General features: G+C 53.5%; 1 protein-coding gene across 1 annotated transcript in view; it reads left to right on the top strand.

Moving 5' to 3' along the window:
• Positions 1-62: 62 nt before the first annotated feature.
• MYO9B (myosin IXB) overlaps positions 63-18,442 on the top strand; it is an 83,756-nt gene continuing 65,376 nt past the window's right edge. Inside the window, exons 1-2 of the mRNA XM_032465332.1 lie at positions 63-171; positions 15,434-16,341. Coding sequence (XP_032321223.1) covers positions 15,490-16,341 — 852 coding nt within the window. The 5' untranslated portion in view covers positions 63-171; positions 15,434-15,489. The remainder of the gene's footprint in view (positions 172-15,433; positions 16,342-18,442) is intronic.

The raw sequence follows: 18,442 nt of genomic DNA, 5'->3' as shown, positions 1-18,442 counted from the left end.
CCCCCTGGCGCGCTGGCGTCACGCCCCTGGACCCGCCCCTCCGGAACCCGGAAGCGGGAGCGCGCGGGGGAGCCGCGGGCGCGGCGGGGCGGAGCGGCCGGACTAGCAGCGGGCTGGCGGCCGGGCGGGGACCCGGGCCGGGACCGGCGGCGCGCGGTGGCCGAGGCCCAGGTGAGTGTCGGGCGGTCGCAGGTTGGGTGTTCGATCTCGAAGCTCGTATCGGTGGGTTGCTTTGTAGGGGAACGGAGTTGAGGGATAGTGAGGGGGTGGGTGGCGCGAAGGCAGGGGTCGAGGGGGCGGGAACGAGTTTGGGGGTCTTGGAGGGTTTGCAGGAGGCGGAGTGGGAACTGGACGATGAAGAAGAAAGTTGATGTGATGGGCCCAGTGAGGGAGTTTTCGGGAGGGTGTGGAGGCAGGTCTTGCGGCTTTGAGCAGTTTCTCCGAGGAAGACGTGGCTTAAGTGGTAGTTGAGGGGTCGCAGGAAACGAGGCTGGGAGGGGGAGAAGCAAGGAGGCGGGGTTGAGAGGCCCAGGCTGAGGGTTGAGAGGAGCAAGACTGGTGGGGGAACAGCCAAGGTGCGATTCGGGGGAAGGGGTGCAGGACGGCCTGGGGGCTTCTGCGTACGGGTAAAGAGGCAGAGGAATGGTACCTGAGGGAGGGCAGCGCCTGGGACTCGGTGCGTCCTCAATAAATGTGGAGCACCCTGAACCCACTGGTGGCGGCGGCGGGCCGAATTGTTAAGAGGGGAAATGGGGGATGGGAGGGGAGGCAGAAAGCGGGTAGAGACCATGGCAAGAACTGAAATCTGGTCCAGGGAGAGCCTGGGGAGGATGGGAAGAAAAGAAGGGGTTAGAGTGGCCCCGTTCCTACGCTGGGGTGCATCCTATGGAAATTGGGGCCCACCTTCTCCTCTTGATTCATCTTATTCCTGACTTCAGCCCCAACTGCTGTGTGACCCAGGCTAGTCCCAGCGCCTTCTGGGTGATATTCAGCACTTGAAAGAAAACCCAACACTCTTCTTCTAAGACAGGGCAGGCTGAAGCCTGGGGGTTCTAGGGAGCAAGGAAGGAGCTCTTGTGCCCCTACTATGGGGCCGGAACTGGGTTTTAGAAGGAGGGGGTGGGTGTGCACACACCCACATGTGCTAGGCTGTCACCACCTCCTCTGAGTTGCATCCTTGGACTTAAATGGGTAAAACGACATACAGGAAATCTGTCCCCCGGCGGGTGTGAGCTCAGCCTGGGAGAGACACGGCAGCCAGTGGGCACCCTGTAGGCCAGGGGTCTTTAAGGGAAAGCCTTTCCCATACCTCTTTGTCTAAAGTGGGAGCTGGTGGGGACATTGTGCCTTACAGTTGGAGGGTACCAGCACCTGCCTTCCTGAGGTGTGTTCTGGTCTTGGTGGCTCCAGACTCTTAAGGAGCAGTGGGAGTTGACATGGGCAGCTGTAAAGTTGTTGTCTGATGGGCCTGGCTCTGCCAGGGGACTTGCACCGCGCAGTTTTGATCAGCATTAATTTCTCTTCTCCCCGACCCTGGGGATCCTTGTCTGGGATCTGCTAAAGGGCCATAGAGCCTGGGTTTACAGCACATTCAGAGCATGAATCTGGGTAACTTGAATGTAAAGAGGGTCACAGAAAGATAAACACCCCCTTCACTTCCAGAATGTTCTGGCCCTTATGGAAGGTGGCTCTCAGCCTCACTTGCCCCAGAACATGATTAGAGCCCACAGTCATTCCTCTTACAGGTTTTGAGTGTGGGCTTGCCCTGGCGAGTACACTCCCTGCTCCCCACTCCCCGCCATGAACAAGACCAGAATCTTCTGGTTTCAGAGCCCTGCTCTTGTCTCCTCCCTATACCAGGAACGTGGCCAGGCATGCTCCTGTGGAGGGTCGTTTATTGGGGGTCATAACTTTGGTCAGGTCTCTTTGTTTCTTCACCAGCAAAATGAATGGATTGGCCTCAATCAGTGTTTCTCAGTTTTGAAACCCAACTACCCTTCTTGATAGTCTTAGCATCTCCAGCACACAGCCCCCTCTCATTCTGTGCAGCCGCTGACAGGTGAATCCCCACTGCAGTGATCCCGTTTTTGTTTGGCTTTGCATTCTACAGTTGAATCCAAAAGTGATTATCTTACTGCCTCCTTATCTTCCACATAGAAAATTGCGATGCCGAACATGCTTTCTTTCACGCATTGGACCTGTTTCCAAAGTTTCGGCTGTATCCTTCTGGTTCCTTCCAGTTGGAAATCCCTGGGTGAGACCCTCCCTTGGGTCCAGGATTGTAACTTGGAGAGGCAAGTGGGGACTTGGGAATCTCCCCTTTCTGTTTCACCGTAGGATTCATTTTCTGTCCCCAAGGGGGGCTTGTTAACTTGCCGCTTCCCTTTCCTCATCTCCCTGTGTCTTGGGTGAGCCCAGAGTTCAGTAAAGCAAGGCCTGATGGTGCCAGGGGCTAGGGGCTGGGTCCTGGGGACAGAGATATGCCCTCAAGGAAGGACATTCTATGGGCCACCCTCCCCCACAGGGATAATGGAGTCCAGAGTGGTGGGTCAGTGCAGCAGCAGAGGTGACACAAGCAGTTGTGGGGACAGAATTAGGAACGATCACTACAAGCTTCAGGGCCTGGGGGATTCCGGCAAGTTTCCTCGGAAGAGGTAGCTGGCCCCAAGCCAAGGCCTGAAGGATCCGGAGGTGTGAAACCAAGCTGGAAAGGGGAACCACATAAGCACGTCCCTATGCAGCTCTGCCTTTTATTGAGTTTTACCTGTGATAGGTTTTTATACCCAATTCTTTTATTCTGCCAGCCAGCAGCAAGGGAGTCCTCATTCCTATTTTCTCGATACGGAAACTGAGGCTCAGGCAGGTGACGACTTCAGAGAGGGCTCCCTGCGCTTTCTAGAAACACAAAGGATCATTAGTAACCTCAGTTTGGTAAAGACCAAGTTGCTAGAGCAGTTTCTCAATTGCGGCATCACCAACATCTGGGACCAGGTCGTTCTTTGCTGCAGGGGCCACCCTGATCATCAGAGGATGTCGAGCAGCATCCCTGGCCTTCACACACGAGATGCCAATAGTAGACACTCACCCCAGGTGGTGACAACCAAAGGCATCTCCATACATGGCTGTGCATCTCCTGGGGGACAGGAACCACTGCTCTGTAGTAAAATTTGGTTCCTAGCCGGGCCGACCATTGCCTCTTTGGTGTTTGTTGAGTCTTTGGTGTTTGTTGAGTTCCCAGCTAACCACTGCCAAGGGCAGGCGTGGGGAAGACAGGCCAGCAACTGAATTCTGCCATGCGCTCAGTTCTTAATCTGGAATCCTGATAAAAAGGAGACACCACTGGGAACGGACGGAGGGGGAGTTAGGCAGCGGCCCCGAGAACATTCAGCGGAGGAGGAGTAGGAGGTGACCTGGGGCTGTCATCACTCGCATCACTCGCTGGCACAGCAGAAGCCATTGTCTTTCTCTTCTTTTGTCTTACGGCTGACCTGGATTTCTGCGGGCACCGTCCTTGTCTCGGGACAAATTGTTGCTTTTCTTCCGAGATTAGAGGTATTAGATCTTCTTCTGAAGAGCTACTGTGGAGGTAGCCCCAGATCAGGGCAGCTCTTGAAGCTGCGTTATCTTCTCCCACTTGCCTGCTTGGCTTCAGATGCCGGCCCACCCTACAGCATGGACCATCTAACTTTTGCTCTTCACACATCCTCCTCTGCTTGTTTCCTGACCGTGACATTGGTGCTTTAACTCCAGCGGAAGAAACGGCACGTTCTGGGGCCGTCCAACCCTCTCCTGGATGCTGCCCTCCCCACTAGTCTCCATCCACCGGCCCTTTGTGCACCCAGCGTCCCCAACCAGCTGTGCCAGGCAGCCCCTGCTCGGCCTCCCCGCGGAGCAAGACAGGCCCTTCTCTTTGCCTTCGTCCCAGAGACTGAGGGACAAAACAAAGGGCTCTGTCTGAGCGCCGCCGGGCCCCCAGTGAGCCAGCCCGCTGCCGGCCACCATGCAGAGCCCCTCTCTTCACCTCTCTTTAGTTTTCATTCCAGCCCAGAAAGGGCCTCAGAGATGAGGCATGTCTCAGAAACGCAGCCGATGAGTTCGGGTTCTACTCATTTCCTCATCGAGACTCTGAGCCTGAGCCCGATGATAAATAAAGTAGTGATTCAAGGGTTCAGCCTGTGGGTTAGTCGGAGCAATGAATAAGCTGTCGTTGTGTGACTCATTCGTTTACATCCCAGCTTGGTCCTGTTTCTCGGGGTTGTGTGTGTGAGAGGGAACCCAGCTACAAGCATTTCATGACTGTCACCACCGGGTGTGCAAGTTTCCTGGAACCACTATGGCATAGTACCACAGGCTGCATGGCTTAAGCAGTGAAAATGTATTGTCTCATGGATCTGGGGGCCAGACATCCAAATCAGGGTGTGGACAGGTTGGTTCCTTCTGAGGGCCACCACAAGGGAAAGATGTGTTCAGGCCTCTTTCCTTGGCTTGTCAACTGCCACTTTCTCCCTGTGTCTTCACCTCGTCTTTCTTCTATGTGGGGTCCGTGTCCAATTGTCCTCTTGGATCAGGGCCCAGCCTAATGACCTCATTTTAACTTAATCACCTCTTTAAAGGCCCCATCTCCAAATATTCTCACATCCTGAGGTCCCTGGAAGTTGGACTTAGATATAATGAATTGTAGAGGGTGACACAATTCAGGCCATAAAACTGGGTAAGAGACAGATTTCATTTTTCTTTAATGAGGGAATTTTGGATAAATAATTGTACTGATAGAGAGTAAGTTTGTTTCATTTTGTCACATTCATTTAAAAAAACATTTTAGGGAAGGTGGGCAGGTTGGCCACGTCAGCTTTGGAAGTGCCCTGTTAGGGAATTTTCCAGATCTCACACATGTCCTTACACTTGGGGTGACTATAGAGAGGCAAGAACATGACTCAGGTGGGAGCAGATCTCGTGGGACTTTACAAGGGGTGTATTTAGAGCCAGGCCTGGGAGGCCATGTGTGCCCGCCCAGGGGCCAGTCAAGTTTTATCACGGGCATTCGAGGGTCCCTGTCCTCAGTATTGTCAGGGTCAGGAGGAGGGGGGGGCCCAAAACAACTCCATTCACGGAAAAAAGTGACTTTGGAACTGGCTGCTGCCACAGGGGATAAGACGAAAGAAGTTCCTGGAAGATCTGAAAATCATTCTGCAAAAAGTGTTAAGAAGCCAGGTGTAGAGTTGGCTCTCAGGGATACTGAGGGAGCAGAAATAGCCCTCGTCTCTGCCCGGAGCACAGGTGTCCTGCCAACGGTCACACCCGTGGAAGTCAGATCACCAGCCCGGTGAGGGCCGTGAAGTGCCCGGCACCACGGCAGCCTGGGCCGGGGTTGAGATGGCTGATGGAGGAAGAGGAAGGCCTGAGAGCCCTGGTGTGGTCACCGCCCTCCCAGGCTGCTGCCGCTGCTTCCTCACAACTGAAATCAGAACAGCGTCAGCATCAGGACCATACGGGGCTTTGCCAGGATCTTCCAGCTCATCTCTCAGAGCCTCTCCATCCCATTCTAAGGCAGGCAGAACCCGGGAAGCTGAGGGGCAGACTTTGAGATTTTGCTTCTCCAGTCCTCGGGACGCACCTGGGGCTTTCATTTCCTGGCAAGTGTACCAGGGTCCCAGGCCACTGCCTGGGAAGATCGCCAGAGTCCTCGGCCATCATATGCTGTCTATCTGAACAGGTGACACAAAGAAAGTGTAGTAGAGTAGCTTGGCCCATCAACCCTCAGCTGAGCTGGTCCCTTGCCTCCTGGTCCCGAGGGTGTCTGGAGGGGGGAAAGTGGCCTGAATGGAGGCAGGTGTCTTTAGGCCCGTGCAGCAGGGGCAGTCACCCCGCAAGGCTGGTTTCCTCCCTCGCTCCCTCGTTCTAAACATTGTATAGTCAGATGGACATGGACTTGGAATCATATTAACATCTCATGAGCCTCTGAGGCCCTCGGGAGACCCTGAAGTGTGCAAACGTTGTTTTTCCTTATGTATTTAAAGCATGGTTTCTCAGCCTTGGCATTGGTGACGTCTGGAACTGCATGGTGCTCTGTGGGCAGAGGGGGGGCGTCCTGTCACTGCAGGGTGCTGAGCAGCATCCCTGGCCCCCACCCCCCAGGTGCCAGTAGCTTCCACTCACCCCCTCCCCCAAGTTGTGATAACCAAGAATGTTGCCGGGTGTCCCCTGGGAGAAGAGTCACCCTCAGGCCCCATGACCGGCCTGGTGCAGAGGCTCCCAGAGCCCTACCTGGGGTCCACAAGGATCTGAACTGCTTTTCAAAGCAGAGTGGGGTTCCCTTGTTCTCCGAGGACTGCTCAGTCTAGTCTCAAGCAGGACTTCTGTGTGTTGTCACTGTGGCTCTGCCCACATTAGGTTCTCTAGGTAGATTTCCACCTGGACATGGTGACAGGTGGACTGTGTGATTGGGGGTGCTCTCAAAGGGTTCTCCTCTGACCACCCAGACCCGCTTCCCAGGTGGCTTTCCATGTCTTTATGTGCCTGCTAATCAACCGGGAAGGATCCAAAGCCCAGCCCCACACAGAGCCTTGCAGGTCTGCCTTCCCCTTGTAAGCAGAACCCACCTGTGTCCCATGAGCCCGACCCAAGCCACCATCAGGCCCCCTGACACACTCCTGCAGAAACCACTGAGTACCATCTGTCCCTCCCCCGAATCTGCCTGGCATGCTAGGCCTGGCTGATGTGTTCCTAAGGGCACTCATGTCTTGGTACTCCCTGTCTCCAGCCAGCCAGGGCTCCCCATCAGACTTGCATGAAAATCCAGACTCCTTCCCACATTCACAAGGCCCTGTGGGATCTGACCTTCCTGACCTCGGCCCCTCCCCCCTCCCGCCTCAGCCCTGCCGGCCACACTGGGCCCCTTGTTCCGAGGCCAGCCCCGGCTGCCCCTGCCCTTGGCGCTTACCGCCCTCGCCTGGGCCGCCATCACCAGGCTCAGCCCATCCATCCCCTCTCACTGCACAGCCTCAGCAACTATCTCCTCTGAGCACTTCCCTGCCTCCCAGGTTATCCAAAAGGACTGCCCTGCTCAGGTCAGTTTCTGACCCCACGGCGGCACCACTAACGTCTGGAGCCAGGTCATTCTCTGCTAGGGGCCATCCTGCGCATTGTAAGGTGTTGAGCAGCCTCCTTGGCCTCCACCCACCAGATACCAGAAGTACCTCCCCTCCCGCCAGTGGTGACAACCAAAAATGTCTCCAGCCGTTGCCAAGTGTCCCCTGGGGTGTAGCGGCATCACTCCCAGGCTTGGGAGCTGCTGCTCTAACACACTGCACTTTTCCTTTCCCAAGCACTGTTGCTGTTGGAAATGCCTCTTTGCTGGTGGGTTGATTTGTCAAGTTCCCTGAAGGCCAGAGACCTCCACACTCTCACTGTCTATTTTGCTGGCCACTGGCCTGGCCAGACCTGGGGTAGGCAGTGGAGAAACATTTGTTGACTGGACGGACGGACGTTGAAAGAAGACAGCCTTGTTGGGGATGTGGCCACAGACTCCAGGGAGAAGGGTCAGCCTCAGGGGCAGATGAAGGGACTGAGCTGTCTGAGCACATGCCTGGAGGAGGGGCTTTCTCCAGGACTCAGACCGGTTGGGCCAGACTAGAAGGCCTAGGGGGACTAATGAGGGTGTTGGGGATGGGCTTCTCTGGGGATATTTAAAAATAAAGCAGAAGAGAGGTAATGGTCCTTCCTGGCGACGGCCTCACTTGGAGCACCCAGTATCTTCTGCATTGGACACTGGATTTGAGTGCTGGGGCTGCTGTAAATTGGTACCACAAACTGAGCAGCTTAAACAATAGAAATTGATTCCCTCTCAGCGCTGGAGGCCGAAGTCCAAAACCAAGGCATCTGTAGAGCCGTGACTCTCCCCAAAGGCTCCAGGGAGACCCTTCCTTGTCCAGCTTCTGGGAGCTCCGGGCATTTCATGGCCTGGGGCCGCATCCCGCCAACCCTAAATTGTCCTCCAGCTCTGAGCTACCATGACTGTTGTAGCTGTTTCTCAGCCTGTCCGTCTTTTCCAATCATTTCATACGATCATGTCTTCTTAAAAGATCCCAGAGGGCTCCAGGAAACATGCATGGAAAAGTGGACCCACGCTGACTTCTAAATGATGTTTACTAACCGATTCTGCTGTAACGCCGGCCTTCTCCTTTTAGTTTGAGGATGATTTCATCCAATAAACATGTGGCTTCAAATTATGGCCTTATATAAACGAAGCAGCTATGCTACACTTTCTGGAGGCCCCCGTCCGCCTAATTTTCCAGTCAATTGCGAATCATTTGCCAAGCTGATAGGCAGAACCTGGCCTTTTCATGCATGAGGCCTTGGTTGTGCCTTGGCAGCAGCTCGTTCACATTTGTCCACTCGCCCCCAGGGTCAAATTTTGGGTTGCCTCATCTCCCCTGTGCCTCCTTTCCCTGAGAGCATGAGAGAAAGGCCCTGAACTGAGGTTCACGTGTCCTCAGAGTGCAGAAAGGACACCACTGTGGCGCTGGCAAAAGCCTTTTAATTTATCACCATTCAGGTTTTGCATCTGCAGTTCTTTTTATTGTGCACAGAAGATTTGCCATTAGTGACACTGCGTAGATTCGCAATATTGTGCCACTGCCACCTCTATCCAAAGCATTTCCATCAACCCAAAAGGAAACCCCATCCCCATTAACAGTCACTCCCCACCCCATCCCCTGCCCCTGGTAACCCCTAATCTGCCTTCTGTCACTATGGATTTGCCTATTTTGGACATTTCACATAGATGGCATCATACTTTGTGTCTGGAATGATTTCAATCAGCATGGTGTTTTTGGAGATTCATCCACATTGTAGCATGTGTCAGGGCTTTCTTCCTTTTTATGGCCGAGTAATATTCCACTGGGTGGATGGACCACATTTTATTTATTTCAGCCTTTGATGGGCACTTCACTTCCACCTTTTTGGCTCTTTTATCCAGGAATTTTACAGTCCTCCAGTTTGATTTCCATTTAGTGATGAGGGCATGGTTCTCAGACAAGTTCTGGGTAAACAAACCCTATCAGTTTAAGGAGGGCTTTTGCTTTGTGTTCACATTGTGTATGCTTCCAGGGCATTAATCAGAAGACAGAACAGGCATTTTTAACTTCGGAGCATTTAGAGGGGCAGTTTGGCTCAAGGATGGACACACAGGTTTTCAGGAAGCACTGCCCCTGACACACGGCCTCAGCCTACAGTTACTATTTCATGGGGATCCGAGGCCCCGGTTCCTCAGCCCCAGACCTGCTTCCTTTCATTCCAGGCACAGACTGGGGATTCTTGGGGTGTGGGTTTCACATCCACTTGTGGCCACAACATGACTGGCTTCCGGTCTCAGGCTCGGTGAGGAAGGCAAGTTTGGAAGCCAGAGGAAACAGCTGAGCCCCTCCAAGAGAGCTGCCACCGTTTAAGGGCATCCCCTGAAGTTGTGATCATCAAAACAACTTGGCGCCATGCAGGTGTCAATGACCCAGAGGCAGACCCATGTGTGTAACAGAACTTAATGTATGCTCTTTATCAAAGGAGGCTCCCTGGTCTAGGGAGAGACGGATTCCTTAATAGAAGGCATTAAAGCAATTGCTCCACTCTTTGGAGTCCAGCTGGATCCTCCTTTGACTTCCCACACTGTACTGGGTTGACTAATGTCCCCTGAAATTCATGTCCACCCAGCACCTCCAAACGTGACCTTGATTGGAAATGAGGTCTTTGCAGATGTAATTAAAGACCTCAAGGTGACGTCATCCTGAATCCAGTACCTGGTGCGTTTTATAAGAAGAGGCGAGAACATGGAGACAGAGAAGGCTACCACGTGATGTTGCAGAAGAAAATCAGCATGATGAACCTACGAGCCAAGGGGCAGCAAGGGTCACCGGAAGCCAGGAGAGCCATGGGAATGACAGTTTTTCCCTCGGAGCCTCCTGAAGGAGCCAGCCCTGCCCACCCCTTGATTTTGGACTCATCCCAAAGCACGAGACAGTACATTTCTCTTTTTTAAGCCGCCTGGTTTACAGTGCTTTATCACAGCAGCCCTAGGAAACTCTTAACAACCCTCCAAAATAACTATCAGATAGATAAAGGCTTAAATGTAAAGAGTAAATCCAGGGAAGGAGAGGAATACAGAGTGTAGTTCCACGTTCATCTGATCTGGGAGAGGAATGGACAACAGACATCATGAAAGAAATGACCCATGGCTCTGACTGCCTGGGAAGTGCAGTGTCTGTATCCAGAAACTCCATACGTAAAACTGAATTGGTATGAATTCAGTTCACCATCAGACATGGCCAAGAGTTAATACCCTTCCTATACAAAGAGTTCCTCTGAAACAATAAGCTAAGTGGTTTGGTGGGGAAAAACGGGCAACTGGCATAGACAACTTCCAGAAACAGAAAAAAAAGTTATGGAATACACTTAACTTTCAAAAAACCCTGACTGGCAACCAGAGGATTATAAGTGAGCAAATGCTCTTTTGTGCCCACTGATGGCCATGGATTGAGAAAAATATTATGATCTTCAGAGCCAGTGAAGATGCTTTGAGGCAGCATCCTCCAGGCGGACCTCTCACTTGGGTCGGCCTCTCCAGAAGTCACTTTGGCAGAACTGGTCAGGGGCTTCCATAGTGAGGGTGTGGAGGGGGTCAGATTGGCCTGGTGTCTAGGTTCAAATGGTGCCACCTGTGAACTGAAGAGACTCTGGGTCTGATGGTCTGTCCTGAGGTTTTGCAGAGGGGTTCAAGGGGCATTCCAGGCTGAGGACAAGGACAGGGGCCAGCATCTGGAAGGAGGCAGCAGGGTGGGGCCGGCCCCCATCTGAGATGCAGGGGAGGGCAGAGTGCCTGGCCTGTGGGGATGGCCTGGTTAGTGGGGATGCAGCCCAGGTGGGAGGAACCAGACTTCCCACTGTGAGTTGGGGACTTTGGGCAGCTTCTCCATGATTGGGCTGGAGGAGTCCTGCAAGATCTGGCATGCAAGCCTGGGCCTGGCTGGGTGGGGAGCAGCCAGAGTGTATTCAAGATATGCTTGGTAGGCAGCAGGTCTACCAAGGTGGGGGCTGTGCTGAATGGGGCTTGACGGCCAGGGCCTGAGCGCTGGCTGGGGTGGGAGAGCCTGAGAGGCTCTGAGCTGGGACACCCACATCTAGACCAGTGCTTCCAGGTGCTCCTCTGCTGTGGCCCAGAGGATAGAGGCAGGGGTCTATCAGGGGCCCTCCTGACCTGGTGAGAAGAAAAGTCTGTTTGGGGACACGATGACAGCAGACAGGATGTGGTCAGTGGGAGGAGCAGGGAACGAACACCCTGAATGCTTGGGGCTGGAGGTGGGGTGGGTGTCCTTGAGCATGAGCTTGGCCCTTGAGGGGGTGCAGCAGAGTGGACTGGCTCCAGGGCAGAGCCTGGGGATCAGGGTAGGAGGGGTCCCTAGACAGAGACAGGTCGAGGCCATGCCGTGGTCCTCGGGGCTGCAGAGCAAGAGGCCACTGGTCAGCAGGTGTGACTGGCAGGAGCTTGGTGGCATCTGCGGGGAAGGGAGCAGTGGGGAGGGGCAGTGCTCCGAGTGGCAGATTGGAGCAGGAAGGGCAGGCTCCAGGCTGCATGAAAGTAAGGAGGGAACACTATCCTGGGCTGGAGAAGGCTTTGCTAGTGTCTCTGGTTTTAAGGCATTTGAGCTATTTCAATGGGAAGGTCCTCCCCCTGGGAAGGAGAGGAAGGGAGCCCTTGCTCAGGGAGGAAACGGCGGGCTCCCTGGGAAGCAGGGCCAGGTGAGGCTGACTGGGCAGGGAGGGCCCCACAGGCAGGTCCAGAGTGGAAGAGTTTCCCAGGTTGCAGCTGTGGTGGGTCTGGGTGAGCCGCAATGGTTGGAGGGACAGTGGCCACAGGACAGGGCAAGTGGGCCCTACAGGGACTCCTCCAAGGGGTCCCAGCTGGTGTCTTCCCTGCCCCACCCCTTCTCTTTGGCCAGACCCCTTCCTGCAGCCCCAGCGATCAGCAGGGGCCTTGAGCAAGCCTTATCTACTTCCTCCTGGCCTGGGAGCGGGGCCGGCATTGCCTGGACCTGTGACCGCCCCCAGGGCCCCTAGTCTCTGAGGGTGGGGTCTCCTGCCCCTCCCACCAAGGGACCCAGAGCTATAAAAGACCCCCTTGGGGCTCCGAGGGTGCCTTATGAACTGTTGGCCCTGGAGGATGTGGGGTGTCATGGAGTTGGCCAGACCCTGGGAGTAAGCACAAGATCACATGGTTGGGCCCTGATGACCTCTCTCTCGGCTTGGTGTCTGCCAGGAGGACAAAGCAGGCACATCCATGTGACCTGTGACCTTCTTGCCACTTGCATCCGGGCAGCTTTGGCATGAGACAGTCTAAAGCCCCCGGTCCTTGAGCTGAATTGCAGTTGTGGTGCAAGTCAGCAGTCTCCCCACAAGAGCACGTCCCAGAGGGGTGGGCTCTGCCTGAAGCCCTGGGTCTGCACATGTGTGTACATGTGTGTTCGTATGCAGGGGCTGTGCACGCAGTGTGTCCCTGCTTGTCTGTGCTTGTGAAGACATATGTGTCTGCATGTGATTATGTTCACGTGAAACTGTATTCATGCATGTGTGTCCATTTGTGCACATGTGTGAGCATGGTTGTACTGAGAAAATGTGTTTGTGCACGTCTGTCCATGTCTGCACATGTTATGTGCTCACACCTTTGTGGGTGTTGTAGTCTCACAAGCACGCTTGTGCATTCATGTGGCTGTGATTAAGTGCAGATCTACAATTTGGGCTCCTGGCTCAGAAACACATAAACTATCCATCTTCCATGGCCGTGTGTGCTGCCTGTGAATGTCCCATGATTAGCTCTCAGTGGGTCAGGGGATGTGTCAGGTGGGTGGTGCCACCTGGCATCTCTGAACACAGACACGCTCACAGGTTCCCAGCCACTTCCTTGCGGTGACATCAGAGGAACTCAGTGACGGAACTTAAAGATTGGATATTTTGAAAAGAAGGCAAGAAGTTTTAAAAAGTTGCACTCCTGGGGGAGGGTAGAGCTCAGTGGTAGAGCATGTGCTTAGCAAACACAAGGTCCTGGGTTCAATCCCCAGTACCTCCATTTAAAAAGAAAAAATTTTTTTAATCTTTAAAAAGTTGCCCTCCTGGGGAACTGGGTCCTTTCATAATCTATATACTTTTTAAAACAGCTTGAGTGTCGTTGATACACTATAAACTGCACTTCTTTGAAGTGCGTCATCAGATGAGTTGTGACACACACAAACACCTGTGAGCCCATGACCACGATCGTGATAGTGGACACATCCATCACTGGAAAAGTCGCCCCGGCTCCTTTGTCCTCCAGCCCCACCCTCCTCCCCAGGGCAGCCAGTGATCAGCTTTCTGTCTATAGATTAGCTTGCATTTGCTAGAAATATATTCAGTTGACCCTTGAACGACCACAACTCTTAATAATTTGGGAGGAAAGTTTAAAAAATGTGGTATTCACATCTCCCCCGCAGCCTTCCTACCTGTTGCCACTCCCTAGCTCACCGGTCCCCCACCCTCCTAACACTGTTATAGGCTTCCGTTTCCCAGAGCCCAGATCATCTCAGCCTCTGGTGGCCCCTCACGCCCACCGGGCTGAGTCATGCTTCTGTCCAGGGCAGCAGAGGTTGGCATACTGTTTCTATAAAGACTGGAAAATAAGTACATTCAATTTTCCAGGCCTCAAGGTTTCTGTCCCAACTCTTCAGTTATGTTCATGTAACAAAGGCAGCCATGGACAATATGGGCATGAATGGGCACAGCTTCAGTCCAGTGAAACCTTGTTTACAAAAACAAGCCGTGAGCCACCACACTCTCCTCCTTCCTTTTGCCTTCTTGTTAAACGAACTCCTCTTCCCTTCAGAGCCCCCTTAGGTGTTGCCACTCCCCGAAAGCCTTCTCTGGCTCTCGGGGGCAATAGCTTCTCACGCTCATGGTTGATATATTCTCTCACATGTGTTTGCATATCAGCTTCTCCCACTGGGCTTTGAACCAAGGTCTGGTTCATCTTTGTATCTTTGGCCATACTTGGGTGGCAGCCGGCGCGTGACCCACACTGCATTTAAGCCTCTTACTCCAAGGCACAGTTGCCAGCATTGGCTATGTTTTCTCTCTTTCTTGAAGCAAAAGTGTCTTCAGAAGTAAATGCAGTTTTTAAAATAAACTACTACTTTTTTTTTAATTCTTATTTTTTATTAAAGTGTAGTCAGTTTACAGTGTTAGTTTCAGGTGTACAGCAAAGTGATATATATATATATATATATACACACACACACACACACACATACACACACATATACTTTTTTTTTTCAGTTTATTTTCCTTTACAGTTTATTACAAGAAATTGAATGTAGTTTTCTGTGCTATATAGTAGGTCTTTGTGAAGTAAGCTGCTTCTGCCGGAGTCATTTTAAATTTACAGAAAAGTGGCAGAGACCTAACAGGGAGTCCCCTATACCCCTCACCCACATTCCCCAAATGTGAACATCTTACGTTATCAGGGCGCATTTGTACCACTAAGAAATCCAGATGAATGCACTGCTGTTAACTAACCACCTGACGATATTCGGATGTCACCAGGTCTCCCACTGTGTCCTCTCTCTGGTTGAGGACCCCATCCAGGAAACCCTGTTACATTAAGTCACTGCGTCTCCCCAGACTCCTCTGGCTGGGACGGCTCCTTGGTCTTTCCTTGTTGCTCAGGACCTTTACAGTCTTGGGGAAGACTGCTGGGCGTCCTGCAGGATACCCTCCACCTGGGTCTGTTTGATGTTCTTTTCATGGTTAGAATGGGGTTGTGGGTTCTAGAAGTAAATGCACTCTGAGCAGTTCTCTCAAGCGAGTTTTTGGGAGGCTCTCCCTGACTTTGTCCTTCTTGGTGAGGTTTCTGCTTCCCTGGGGTTTCAGGGTCCCTGAGTTTCAGGGCAGGTTTGGTCTTGGTTGTCCCAACACACTTCTCTCTGTCCCTCATGTGTTTTGGGGGATGTAACCAAGGCCCATGGGGCCGAGTCTTTGTCCACTTAGGGAGCTGCCACGGGAGGTTTTGTCAGAGAGAAGATGCCAGGAAGGACTGAGCTGAGATGGTTGTGGCCATTGGACTTGAGGGTAACAGGCTGACTCTGGGAGGGGAGGGACGGGGCTTGGGGTGGAGCAGACTCCAGGGGAAGGGTTTGATTTTGGGGGAGGGACCTGGTGATGTCGCTTTGCCATAGCCGCAGACCCTAGCTGAGGATCACATTGAAGGGCAGGTGAGGCCCTTCTGCCTTTCTGGCTTTATAGGAGAGCCCGCAGATTCAGGTCATGGGTCTGAAGCTGTCTCTCTGGGGGTGGACATCAGTGTGCCCCCACCACTCTGACCCCCTCCACCACTCTAATCATGCCACCTCCTCCCTTCCAGCTCCAGGAGGCGCGCCCTGAGCCCGGGAGGCATGCTGAGGCCAGGCCGCAGGCAGGATGAGTGTGAACGAGGCAGGCAGCTCCGGCCGCCTGGGGCAGGCGGCCTACCACCTGCACATCTACCCGCAGCTGGCCACCAGCGAGAACCAGGCCTCCTGCCAGGCCTCGTGCCGCGTGACAGCCACCAAGGACAGCACCACGTCCGATGTCATCCAGGACGCCATCGCCAGCCTGCGGCTGGACGGCACCAAGCGCTACGTGCTGGTGGAGGTCAAGGAGACGGGCGGGGAGGAGTGGGTGCTGGACGCCAACGACTCGCCCGTGCACCGCGTGCTGCTGTGGCCACGGCGGGCGCAGGACGAGCACCCCCAAGAGGACGGCTACTACTTCCTGCTGCAGGAGCGCAACGCAGATGGGACCATCAAGTACGTGCACATGCAGCTGGTGTCCCAGGCCACGGCCGCCCGTCGCCTGGTGGAGCGCGGCCTCCTGCCCCGGCCGCAGGCAGACTTTGACGATCTGTGCAACCTACCCGAGCTGACCGAGGAGAACCTCCTGAAGAACCTCAAGCACCGCTTCCTGCAGCAGAAGATCTACACGTATGCCGGGAGCATCCTTGTGGCCGTCAACCCCTTCAAATTCCTCCCCATCTACAACCCCAAGTACGTGAAGATGTACGAGAACCAGCAGCTGGGCAAGCTGGAGCCGCACGTGTTCGCACTGGCCGACGTCGCCTACTACGCCATGCTCCGCAAGCACGTCAACCAGTGCATTGTCATCTCGGGCGAAAGCGGCTCCGGCAAGACGCAGAGCACCAACTTCCTGATCCACTGCCTCACCGCCCTGAGCCAGAAGGGCTACGCCAGCGGCGTCGAGAGGACCATCCTCGGCGCTGGCCCAGTGCTGGAGGTGAGTGGGGGCTAGTCGGTGGGAGGGGCTTTAATGTGTGTTTTTGGTTATTGTTCAGATACGGGGAGGCGCCGGCCATCAAGAAGACAGATTTACAGTCCCCTAGAAACAGGAGGCGCAGCATACCATGCAGGGCCACATGGGGAGGCCAGGGTCCGTCAGGAGGCAGCAAGTGCTGGGGAGTTTGGACAAGAGTCTCTGTCGTGGGTTTCATAGGATGGGTCGGAGAAGGCAGGATAAGTGGGCTTAGGGTTGGCTAGTTTGAATAATTTCAGAGCCCTGGGGCGTAAGGGCTGTCCTGGTTGTCTGGTACGTGGGCCTGGAGTGATCAGGCCAGGGGGAAAGTAGTCCTGAGTGTGAGGCCGTGGTAACAGAGGTGGTGGGGGTGTGGACTCTGGAATGGTTGGTTTGTATTTGGAAGGTGTCCTCGCAGGAGAATCGTTTTCTATGGGGCAGTCCCTCCAGGGTCGTCCAGGCCCCGAATGTCAGAGCATCAGGATGTAGAAAATAACCAGGCGTGATTAAAGTGCTCTTAACGTCCAGAGGGGCGGCATTCTGCACTCTGGGTCCCAGAAAGAAAAAGATGGCATGTCCAAACTGAATAGTTCGTGGCAGGGTGTTTCTGGCAGGGGTGGCTGTGGGGCAGAGGGAAGCCAGCAAGGTGTGGTACAGGCCTGGGGGCTGGGGACAGTGAGATGAGAGGAGGGGACCGCCTGGTAGCATCAAAGGCAGCAGGGAAGGAAATGCCCCAGCCTCCTGTGCCCTCTCTAGTGTTCCCATGATGTGTCGCTGTGGGTGAGCCTTCAGGACACTGGAGCAGTGGAAGTGATCACTCTCAGGGTCTTAGGACAAGAAGTGTCCACATCTCAGCTTAACTGTCATCCCCTGGTGAGGACGGGGCAGCAGATACACCGAGGGGTCTGCGCCTCTGGGTTTCAGATCAAAGATTCTGCTTTCTTTCTGTTTTTAATAACATTTTACAAGGATTAAATAATTTTGAGTAAGTAATTTTAATAGTCTTAAATAGTTAAATTTTATTCACTATAATGACATAAATGATTCTGTTTCTTAGAGCAGCTTTAGGTTTATGGAAATACTGAGCAGATAATACAGAGTTCCCATATCCTCCCCCACCCCCTTCACTTTCCCGTCATTAACCTGTTGTCTTAGTGTGGTGCCTTTCTTAACAATTGATGAGCCAATATTGACACATTATTAGTAAGTAAAGTCTCCAGTTTACATTCAGATTCACCTTTAGTGTTGTACATTCTGCGGGTTTGAACAAATGCACAGCGTCACCTATTCACCACGAGTATCGCACAGAATAGTTCCACTGCCCTAAAAATCTCCTGTGTTCTGCTTGTTCCTCCCTCCCTCCCTCCCTCGAGTCCCTGGCAACCACTCATCCTTTCACTGTCTCCGTAATTTTGCCTTTTCCAGGATGCCATGTAGCTGGAATCACACCGTCTGTAGCCTTATCAGATGGGCTTTTTCTCTTAGTAATATGCATATAAGCTTCCTCTGTGTCTTTTCTCAGCTTGAGACCTCGTATCTTCACATTGCTGAGTATCACTCCCTGGATGTGCCGCCGTCTGTCTGGCCACAGGACCCCAGCCCTTCCCTCCTGAGGAGTGGCGGGCCGGGGAGGGAAGTCCAGGGGTCCCACCCACCCTGGAACATTGACCTTGGGCTTTTTACTGATTCCTCCAAGCTACCTAATGCAGCCACCTCAGAGGGCTGCTTGTGAATTCACTGAAATCCCATCCCGGCTGTGCCTGCTGAATATACTTCAGTTCCTCTTCCTCCCTGATGATCTCTGAGATCATCAGCAAGAAATTAGTTAGGACTGTACAGCCTGGCCCCGAGCCAGCACGCACGGCCAATTTCTGTCTTTTCCTCCGCGCGTAACATAAAGGTTGTCATTTTTTGCACAGATGTTTTTAAAACCAACTCAGTGATCTGGCCACAGAGCGGACATTTTCTCTTTAATGCTGCGTATCCCGCATGCATTCCCTCCTCTGACGTAACCATACATTCATTCTGCAAATATTCCATGTGCAGGCACAGCTCTAGGCACTGGGCTAAGCAGTGGCCGAAAGAC

The sequence above is a fragment of the Camelus ferus genome, chromosome 22 (assembly GCF_009834535.1).
Source record: "Camelus ferus isolate YT-003-E chromosome 22, BCGSAC_Cfer_1.0, whole genome shotgun sequence".
Classification (NCBI taxonomy): domain Eukaryota; kingdom Metazoa; phylum Chordata; class Mammalia; order Artiodactyla; family Camelidae; genus Camelus; species Camelus ferus.
The sequence above is the reverse complement of the archived record's forward strand: the minus strand, read 5'-3'. Positions and strand labels throughout refer to the sequence as shown.